Source organism: Microtus pennsylvanicus, chromosome 7 (assembly GCF_037038515.1).
Source record: "Microtus pennsylvanicus isolate mMicPen1 chromosome 7, mMicPen1.hap1, whole genome shotgun sequence".
NCBI lineage: Eukaryota > Metazoa > Chordata > Mammalia > Rodentia > Cricetidae > Microtus > Microtus pennsylvanicus.
The window spans coordinates 54257096-54267892 of record NC_134585.1 but is presented as its reverse complement, the minus strand read 5'-3'; the positions used below and the strand labels follow the sequence as shown (position 1 = coordinate 54267892).

General features: G+C 49.1%; 1 protein-coding gene across 1 annotated transcript; it reads left to right on the top strand.

The window, feature by feature from the left end:
* Positions 1 to 160: 160 nt before the first annotated feature.
* On the top strand, positions 161 to 6055 carry Rrp36 (ribosomal RNA processing 36). The gene is made up of 7 exons (XM_075980813.1): positions 161 to 317; positions 1686 to 1821; positions 1931 to 1997; positions 2068 to 2172; positions 3928 to 4002; positions 4107 to 4224; positions 5608 to 6055. Exons 1-7 carry the CDS (start codon positions 233 to 235, stop codon positions 5739 to 5741), a joined length of 720 nt encoding a protein of 239 aa, XP_075836928.1. The 5' UTR covers positions 161 to 232; the 3' UTR covers positions 5742 to 6055.
* The last annotated feature ends 4742 nt before the right edge of the window (positions 6056 to 10797 follow it).

Here is a 10797-nt window from a genome sequence, read left to right as displayed (position 1 = left end):
GACTAAGATGGAATTGGTAGAGGGGCCACTTCAGGTTCTGGCTTCGCAGCCTCGCATTTGAAGAAACCCAATGGCACCAAGTGCCTAATCCACCCGAGAGCCTAGGTCTGACGGCTGCAGAGCAGCGCTTCTGCCAGGGTCCTTAACCACATTGGCTCAGGCTTCCGGAAGGGGTGGGACTTGGAATAGCTGCAATGAACGGAAGTGGTGTCTTCTACGGACTACGCGAAACATGCCAAAAGCTGGCGCTAGGGCTAGGTCCCAAGGTTCCCACGGAGCCATGCAGAGCGGGAGCATGGCAGACGACCAGCAGAAGGGTGAGGGCCTGGGGTTGGCGGGAGCGCACTGCATTCGGCTGCGGGAACGGAAAGCCACAGAGCGCCGCAGTAGGCGGGTGAGAGGGAGTGCTTCCGGCATTACGACTTTGAGGGAAGTTTCTTGGTTTTGTTTTCTTTAGAGCGTGGTGGGGAAGGGATACATGGAGGGTGCATTAAGGTGTAGTCCTGGTCAAGTTCGAACTCTTGGCAGTCCTGTCTTCTCAGCCTTCCAAATGCTAGGATTCTAGGCATAAGCCTCCAGGCCTGGCCTGGGTAGCTTCGTAACAGTAGGATGAGGGCTCTTCCTAGAAGGCTGAGTAGAGCGGGATGTAACAAATCGAGCCTTCATTGCGCTGTATTCAGGCACTTGGAGATAAAGAATAATCAAACAGCAAAGCAAAAAGTTCGTTCTTATGCCACTTTCCTGTAAGAAAAGGTATTTAGAGCCGGGCGGTGGTAGCAAACACCTTTAATCCCAGCACTTGGGAGGTAGAGACAAGCGGATCACTGTGAGTTCCAGGACAGCCAAGGTGGTTGCACAGAAAAACCCTGTCTCAAAACAAACAACACTGGTGTTTAGGCAGGCGGATTAGCGCACTGCAGCTCTGCTTCCAGCACTCCCGAGGCAGAGGCTACCAGGTTCGTTGCACCAAAATGGCCTGGTCTCTGTTAAGTTTCGGGCTAGCTGAGCAAAATACAAGCCACTGGAATGCTTTTGAGTTCAGGGGTGACATGATAAATACTGTGAGGAGTGATACAATCAGATTTCTTTTTAGTGTGCAAAAGAAATGGGCGGTGGTGTCCCCGCACTCGAGAGCCAGAGGCAGGAAGATCTCGAAGCTAATCTGGTCTACAAGAGCTAGTACAGGCACCAGAGCTACAGAGAAACCCTGTCTTGAAAAAACAAAAAGAAAAAAAGAGAAAGAAAAGAAATGGGCTGTGGATTGATTTACCTCTGTCTCTACAAGATATATCAAGTAGCCAACATTATTGGAGAGTTGAATGTCAGTGTAGCAGCATTGCAGCCTGTGCTGCTCAGTAGCAGTAAGACGGCTGCTGTGATGGAGAAGGTTGGAAAGGATGGGGTAGAATGAGTCTTTGCTCTCTGGGCGTGTGTGTGTGTGTGTGTGTGTGTGTGTGTGTGTGTATGCGCGTGTGTGCGTGCGCATATGTGCTACACTGAGGGTGTAGAGGTCGGAGGACCACCTTAGTCATTCTGTTTTCCGCCTAACCATGGTGACTCCAGGCTCTAACTCCAGTTGTCAGGCTTGGCAGGATGTCCCTTCATCTGCTGAACCGACTCTCCTGATGAAGTCTTTGCTGCTGTTGAGAGGGACCGCTATGAGTTGTGCCCTTCCCTTCCCGCAGACACGTCTGCCATGTCCTTTGAGGAGCTGTTGGAGTTGCAGAGCCGAGGGGGACCCAGGGTGTGCAAACAGTTGGCTGGAAGAAGCGCTCCGAAGCAAAGCTCCAGACAACCTGTGTGTGTTGCTGATAAGCACCGGTGAGGAGCATGCCCTCAGAGTCAAGATACTCAGGACCTTGACTCAAGTCTTTTCCTGGGTTTGACCAGGATTGCAGTGTACTTACCCTGACCTTTCATTGCTCCTTAGGCCTCTGGAAATGTCAGCCAAAGTCCGAGTGCCATTCTTACGCCAGGTTGTTCCCATCAGTAAAAAGGTGAGGAAAGGACAGGGAGTGAGCACTTCCTTAGAGAAAGGAGACTGAACAAGCTGTTTATTACCCAAAGGTAGCCCGGGACCCCCGCTTTGATGATCTGTCAGGGGAATATAACCCCGAGATATTTGACAAGACTTACCAATTCCTGAACGATATCCGAGCCAAGGAGAAAGTGGTATGTAATATGAAGCTGGTTTGTCCATTCCTGGGGGTGGGGGCTGGAGCACATGTTGGACAGTCAGGAATGAGAATGGAAGCATGTTGGTAGGCAGATCTTTCTGCTCTTAGTTGGTCCATCAGTTTTGCGGCCGTGTGATCAAGTTGCTCAGCCCCCTTTGCTGCGGTTCTTTTTAAGTGAATATATTTTTAAGTTGATTCATAGTATTTAGTAACATTTGTGGGGTAGGATAGCATTTCAGTCCGTGTATTTAGTGTTTTAATGATCAAGGTAATTGCTCTAGGTATCACTTCTCGCATAGAATCATCTCTGTGTTGGGAACAGTCAAAATCTCTTGTTGGCTATCCTCAGTTAAGCTAGGCTTAGCAGCACACATCTCTAATCCCTGCTACTTTGGGATGTGAGGCAGGAAGCAGGAAGAATTTGGGCTACCTTGGGCCATGAGACCTTATCTCTCTATCCTCCAGAAAAAGAAGAGTGAACAGAACCATAGATTGAGTTACTTGTCAGCTTTAGTTATCTGGTATACTGCCAAACCCTGGAAAGCGTCCTCCTTGTCCAGCTGCAGCCCTGTGCTGGACGACTGAGTCTCTGCCTGTCCCCCCTCCCCACACCCTCCACAGGCTCTCAGCCGCTGTTCTGTACTTCCTTGAAATTGACTATGACATCTGCATATAAGAACATGAGACTGCGGGTCAGTGATGGCGCACACCTTTAATCCCAGCACTCAGGAGGCAGAGGCAGGTGGATTTCTGTGAGTTTGAGGACTCTGGTCTTCAGAGTGAGTTCCAGGACAGCCAGGACTACAGAGAAACCCTGTCTCCAAAACCCAAAGTGGGTGGGTGGGTGGGTGGGGACTATATATGACTTTAATCCAGCACTTAGGAGGCAGAGGTAGGCGGATCTTTGAGTTCGAGACCAGCCTGGTCAACAAAGCAAGTTTCCAGGACAGCCAGGGCTACACAGAGAGATCCTGTCTCAAAAAACAAAAGAATATATCAGTGTCTTTCTGTTCCTAACTGACTACATGTAACATAATGTTGCTTCAGTATTTTTTGTTTAGTGTGCGTAGGTCTTCACGTGTCCCCCTTTGAATGCGGAGGACAGGGGGTAACTTGGCAGTTTCCCATCTCTCCTTCCACTCTGGGCTCCAGGGGTCCAACTCAGACTTCAGGCTTGTGTGGCGGGCACCTTAACTCACTGAAGCCTCCTACCAGCTTTGCTTTACTTTGTTCCCACCCTCCCTTCCTCTCCCCTCATCCCTCCCTCCCTCTCCCCTCATCCCTCCCTTTCCCCATCCATCCCCCTTCCCCCCCCCCCCCCCCCCCCCGGCTTCCTTCCTTTGTTTTTTTGAGACAGGGTCTCTCTGTGGCTCTAGCCCTCCTGGAATTCACTACATAGACCAGGCTGGCCTTGAACTCGCAGATCCTCCTGCCTCTGCCTCTCTGGGATCAAAGGTGTGAGCCGCAACACCTGGCTGCTTTAGTCTTCTAACCACAAAAAGGATAAAAAGGCATGAAAGTGTGGCTCAGTGGCTAAAAGTATAATTATTTTATAAAGAAAGAGAGAGAAAGAAAGGGCCAGGGGCTGGGAGCTATAGCCCAGTGCTAGAATAGAGATTTAATGCTGTGCTGGATCCTCAGACACCAACACTACACACATTGTTCATTGATTTCGTGTTAATTTGTGTGAACTTGTTATAATAAAGCTTGGCACAGAATGTTAACTATGCTATTCACTTTCCTCGTGGAGCTTGTGAAAAAGCAGTTGAAGAAGCGCCGATCAGGGGAGGAGCGTGAGAAGCTGCAGCAGCTGCTTCGGCGAATGGTGAGGATGCTAGTTGCAGGTGGGTGGTGGGAGCAGTCAAAGGCAGGTGTGATTCAGAGTCCCTCCTGTTCACACCTCCATCCTACCTCACCCCGGATCCTCAGGAACAGCAAGAGATGGCACAGCAGGAGCGAAAGCAGCAGCAGGAGCAGCGCCTGGCCTTGAAGCAGGAGCGGCGGGCTCTGGCACAGCAGGGCCACCGGCCATACTTCTTGAAGAAATGTGAGTGGGGCCACACTCTTGAAAGCCTACGAGGGGGCCAGTTTGTGTGGCTGTCGTCCTGGGGTTCACGAGTCCTTGAGGAGGACCTGTCCTAACTGGGGAAGTGAGAACAGTGGGAAGTGGTACTTGGGGTCCATCTGTATTTGCACTCAAATGATGTTTGTGGGCGGATTGGAGGGTAGTTTAGGGAGTAGAGTGCTCGCCTGCATTTATTAAGCCCTAGGTTTGATCTCTACTACATCAAGCAGGAATAGTGGATATGCTTGCAGTCTCAGCACTTGGGACGATGGGAAGATAAAGGTTGTCCTTGGATATGTAGAAGTTTGAGGCTGGTCTGGACTAGAGCCCCTGTCCCCCCACAAAAAGCATTCGGGCAGTGGTGGCACACGCCTTTAATCCCAACACTAGGGAGGCAGAGGCAGGCAGATCTCTGTGAGTTCAAGCCTGGCATGGTCTACAGAGTGAGTTCCAGGACAGGCTCCAAAGCTACAGAGAAACCCGTCTTGAAAACAAAACAAAAGAAACAAAAAACCAAAGCTGGAGATTGTCACTTTTATCTCCTATCACTGCGTCTCTACTGTTTGCCCATCTTGGTTCCGATGAGTACGACTTGAGTCATAAAGCGTAAGCTCAGAGGCCAGGTTCAGCGGTGCACACCTTCAGTCCCTGCACCTGGGAGGAAGGAGCACTCAACAGCTCTTAAGAGTTCAAGGCCGGGGGCTGGTTCCCTGTTCAATTCCCAGCATGCATGTGGCAGCTCACAACTGTCTAACTCCAAGATCTGACACCCTCACACAGACATACATGCAGGCAAAACACTGCTGCACATAAAATAAAAACAAATATTTTTTTAAAAAAAGAGAGGGTTCAAGGTTGCCAGGCGAGGCCAACCTGGTCTACAAAGCGAGTTCCAGGACAGCCAGGACTGTTGAACAGAGAAACCGTGTCTCTAAAAACAAAACAACAACAAAATGCCAGCCTGGTTTACAAGGTGAGTTCCAGGTCAGGACCAGGCTACAAAGTAAGACTCTGTTTAAAAAAAGAGAGAGAGAGAGAGAGAGAGAGAGAGAGAGAGAGAGAAGTTACTTTAGGCAGGAATATTTGATAGCTCAGGGGTAATGTGACTTGCCTAGTATGAGAAATGCCCTGGATTCATTTCTTAACTAAAGGAAAAGCTTGCTCGGTGTCTGGGGCTGTAGCTCATTAGTAGAGGCAGGGCCTCTGCTATCAGCATCCATGAAGCTGTTTGATCACACAACACAGTTATTGTGTCTCTCGTACACCATGGCTCTTAACAACGGCCCAGCATAAGGGGTCCCGGATGTGGGACTAGGAAATAAGGTCTTCCTCCTTTGCTCACCAGCTTGCTTTCTTTTTATCTAGCTGAGCAGCGCCAGTTGGCCCTAGCTGAGAAGTTTAAGGAGCTGAAACGCAGCAAGAAGCTGGAGAGTTTCCTGAGCCGAAAGAGGCGTCGAAACGCGGGCAAGGACAGGAAGCATCTCCCTTTGAGCAATTAGTACTAAGGAACTGTCCCAGGGAGACCTGGATCTATGGGACAAGGCTGGTTCCTCCCTGGTGAAAGGCAAGCATCACACTCCCCCTGAACTGAGCTGCCTCAGAGGACTGGCATGCTGTGCCCCTGGGTGTGCTAGGGCTGTCCAGCCACAGAAGCCCAGCCTTCCGTCATGACATAGTGCCTTCTCAGACTCGTTCATCACGGTCTCATGGTCTCCTTCCATTCTTTCCTTATGACATGGGGTACACGTTCATGGCTCCAGGGAAGGGACTTCACAGAAGAGCCACTTTGACAACATGCTTGTTACTCATTGTTTTATTGTTGTTATTTTTAATTGTGTGAATGTTTCTGTGTTTAGGGATATGTGCGCATGAATGCAGGGACCTTTGAAGGGCACAGCTTTTACTTCCCCCTAGAACTGGAGTTAGAGATGGTTGTAAGCTGCCCAGTGTGGATGCTAGGTACCAAATGAGTCCTTTGCAAGAACAAACCACACTTGATCACTGAGCCATCGCTGCAGTCGCCCACTTCTATTTGCTTATCCATTCTTATTTTGTTTTGTTTTTTTCTTGTATGTATGTGTGAGGGTGTTGGATTCTGGAGTTATAGACAGTTCTGAGCTATATGGTTGCCAGGAATTAAACCTAGGTCCTCTGGAAGAGCAATCAGTGCTCTTAACCACCAAGCTATCTCTCCAGCCACCCCCTTGTTGTTTGTTTGAGACAGGATTTCTCTATGTAACAGCCCTGGCCATGCTGGAATTCACTTCATTGACCAGGTTGGCTTCAAAATCAGAGATCTGCCTGCCTCTGCCTCCCAAGTGCAGGGATTAAAGTCTGCCTGCACCACCACCTGGCCCCATTTTGTTTTTAGTTGGAGACCTAGAACTTACTGTTTTGGTGGGCTGTCTGTGGTCCACAGTGCAAGAGATCAGATCAGGGCCCTCTCCATCTTAAATCTAGGCCCTGAGAAGATGTCTAAGTGTCACTTGACCTTCGGTAGAGTGGGATGTGGGAGGTAGTGAGTCCACGTTTTTCAGCATCTACCTGAGAAGGGACTTCAGTGTTTAACCATTGCTCCCTTGCCCCTGGGCCTGTACCTAGTGAGGCAGAGCATTTGCAACCGCAGTGTGTCTTGCTTCCTGGTAGGATTATGGGTATGTGCCATCACACCCATCCAGGACATTAAAAAGGAAGTCACTATGCTTGTATGTGTTTGTCTTGGTTTAATTTTTACTGCTGTGTTAAAGCACCACAACCAAAAGAATTTGGGGAGGAAAGGGTTTATTTCATTAACAGCTTGTTAGGGATGTCAGGAGAAAAACTCAAGGCTGTGGAGGAACTCTGCTTACAGGCCAGGCCTCCTCTACATGGCTGCTTCAGTCTGCTTGCTTTTTTTCTTTTTCTCTGTGTGGTCCCTGCTGTCCTAGAACTCGCTTTGTATACCAGGCTGGTCTCAGCTCAGAGATCCATCTGCCTCTGCCTTGCCAGGGCTGAGATCAAAGGAGTGCACTGCCATACCTGGCCTCAGACTACTTTCTTATACCACCTGAGACTACCTGCCCAGGGGTGGCACCACCACAGTGAGCAAGGCTCTCCTATATCAATCATCCATCAGTCAGGACAATGCTCGCCTAAAGGCCAGTCCTACGGATTTTCTCAGTTAAGGTTCCTTCTCAAAAGATCCTACTTCAGTTTGACAGAGTTTCTGTCCGGCCTGGTCCCACAGCCATTCAGTCCCAAAGAAACGGGGGGGGGGGGGGGGGGGGGCGCGCTGGAGAGATGGCTCAGTGGTTAAGAGCACTAGCTGCTCTTTCAGAGGTCCTGAGTTCAATTCCCAGCAATCACATGGTGGCTCACAACCATCTGTAATGAGATCTGGCGCCCTCTTCTGGCATGTGGGCATACATGTAGGCAGAATGTTGTATACATAATAAATAAATCTTAAAAAAAACACAGAGGCCTGCATTAATTATAAACTTGTTGTTAGCCTATTAGTTCAGGCTTCTTATTAACTAACTCTTACATCTTAAATTAACCCATAATTCTTGTCTGTGGTAGCCACATGGCTTGGTACCTTTTATCAGTGAGGTATTCTTATCTTGCTTCCTCTTGGTCTGGGTGATGACTGTAGACTCTCTAAGCCTTTCCTCTTCCCAGAATTCTATTCTAGTTGCCCCCGCTATACTTCCTGTCTGGCTAATGGCTAATTAGCATTTTATTAAACCAATACAAGTGACAAATCTTTACAGGGTACAAGACCATTGTCCTACAGTATACTTGTACATAAAAACTAGCTGGTATGATGGATATTTCTCTTAAGACATAGAATATTTTCAGGTAAAGAATAACCATCTAGGATTTATTTTTATTTTTTATTTTATGTGTATAAGTGGGGTTTCCTCTTCTTTTTTTTTAATGATAAATGAACTGAGAATTTTATTTCAAAATTTGATTATGTATAGTGTTCTGCCTGCATGTATCCCTGCAGGCTGGAAGAGGGCACAATATCTCATTGTAGATGGTTGTGAGCTACCATGTGATTGTTGGGAATTGAACTCAGGACCTCTGGATGAGCAGCCAGTGCTCTTAACTGCTGAGGTATCTCTCCAGCCCTGAGAATTTTACTTTTTAACTTTTAAAAGTATTTTATTTTATGGGTGTGGGTATTTGGCCTGTATTTATGTATATGTTCCTGGAAGCTCACAGAGGCCAGAATGGTATAAGATTCCTTGGAGGTGGAGTTAAGGGTGGTTGTGAGCTGCCATATGGGCGTGGGGAACCAACTTTGGATCCTCTGGAAGAGCAGACAGCACTCCTAACTGGGTTGGTTGGTTTTTCTTTTTTAAAGATTTATTTTACTATGTATAGTGTTCTGCCTACATGTATGCCTGCACACACAAAGAGGGCATCAGATCTCATAGACAATTGTGAGCCACCGTGTGGTTGCTGGGAATTGAACTTAGGACCTCTGGGAGAACAGCCAGTGCTCTTAACCTCTGAATTCTCTCATTCTCTCTCTCTCTCTCTCTCTCTCTCTCTCTCTCTCTTTTGGTTTCTCGAGACAGAGTTTCTCTGTGTAACAGTCCTGGCCCCTGGCTGTCCTGTAACTTGCTTTGTAGACCAGGCTGGCCTTCCTATTCCTTCTGAGTGCTGGGGTTAAAGGTGTGTACCACCACTGCCTGGCATGTTCCTAACGTTCAGCCATCTTTCCAGTTCCTGTGGGTCTTTTGTTGTTATAGCCGACCTGTCCCCCAAGTCATCACTGGAGTTGAAGGTCCATCTGCCCTCCAGGAATGGGTGATCCGGAGGAAGAGGCTCACACCTGGTGTTAGGGTGGGTCAGGAGGGTGGGCTATCCTTGGAGTCAGACCCGATGCTCTGGATATAGGCAAATCAGCCAGGCCATATACTTAGGAGGGCTGTGAGCTGTGTGATTAGGAGGACCGAGCAATTCAGGAGGAGTCAGTTACCCCGGGACTCTAAGACCAAAGCAAGTGTTGTGTGTCTGAGGGGCTTCCTACATGGAATGAACTTGAGACACAGAGGAATCACAGTGTGCTCCCTAGCAGGAGTTTCATACCTAGCACTCTGGAGGCAGAGGCAGGCGGATCTCTGTGAGTTGGAGGCCGGCCTGGTCCACAAGAGCTAGTTCCAGGACAGGCTCCAAAGCTACAGAGAAACCCTGTCTCAAACCCCACCCCCCAAAAAAAAACACCTAGCATCACACACACACACAGCTAGACAGAATGTGACCACTGCTGGTGAGCAGTGAGTGAGTTGCACTGTGCTCCTGGGGCAGTGGCAGTGCTGGGAAGTGAGGCATAGCCTCGCCTGTGGACAGTGTGCAGACTTGCTACCGGAGCCCAGAGAGGGACAAAGCTTTGGCACTTCGCCACTAGCTGAAGTGCATACTCTGGGTGTGCCCCATACTCTTGTAATCCCAGCACTTGGGAGGCCGAGTTTGAGGTTAGCCTAGGGTATGTAAGTTCTAGGGCGGCCTGGGCTAACATTGCAAAGTTGTGTCCAAAAAAAAATATGACTTGGGCCATTTAACAGCCATGATATCATGACTGAAGAGATGGTTCAATAGTTCAGAGCACTGGCTGCTCTTCCAGAGGACCTGGATTTAATTCTCAGCACCCACATGGCAGCTCATACCTGTCTGCAACTCCAGTTCCAGAGCTTCTGACACCCTCACACAGACACGCATGCGGGCAAAACACCAATGGATATAAAATAAAATGTTACGTATTTAAAAAGGCATGATCTCTGCTATGGAGGAAGGCTCCCAGGTGATAAATGACAATAAACCCCATGTACCCTGAACCCAATATGTTCTGGCCTTTCTGGACAGTCATGGGCTAACAGACCAGAGCTATCATGGGACCAGGGCAGGAAAGCAAGCTAGCCTCTGTCTGCTAGAGCTCAGCCCTCACCCTCATGCCTTTCTTGTTCTTTATTCCGAATACTCTCTCCCAAACCCTGGCCTCCATTCCAAGTCTGTTCTGGGTCACATGCAGATCCTTCTGTTTGGCCTTTGTGCCCCTCACCACCTGGCTCTTCCTTGTCTCCCTCCCCTCCCCATCTTTAAGGGCCAGAGACTGCTTTCTCCTCTGTACCCCTGCTAAAACGGGTCTACCTCTGGCAAGGGGGTTTTCTAGACTTCTTCCCTGGTCCAATGTGGGTGTGGTCAGGGTAGCCAATCCTGGAAGCACAGGCTTGCCCTGGGGGCTAGCTAGTGGCAGGGGCCCAAGGGCAGCCATCTGTGCAGCTCTGTTTGACTGGAGGAGAAGGGCCCTGTAAAGAGGGCGACCGTGGAACGGCTTGTGAGGAGCAGAGAGATGCTCCAGTTCCTTCCAGGTCCTGAGCCGTCAAGTTTTGGGGTACTCACAAAGGTCTTCTACCTTGTCACCCTCAGGGAATGGCTGTATTGGCCCTGGGAAATAGTAGCTAAAGCGGATGTGGACGGGCTGGCGGGGCCTTGTGTTAAAGGTTCCATCTGTTACTTGCCAAGATCCCTTAGCCACTCCTCTCCAGCTCCACAGATGAGGAAATG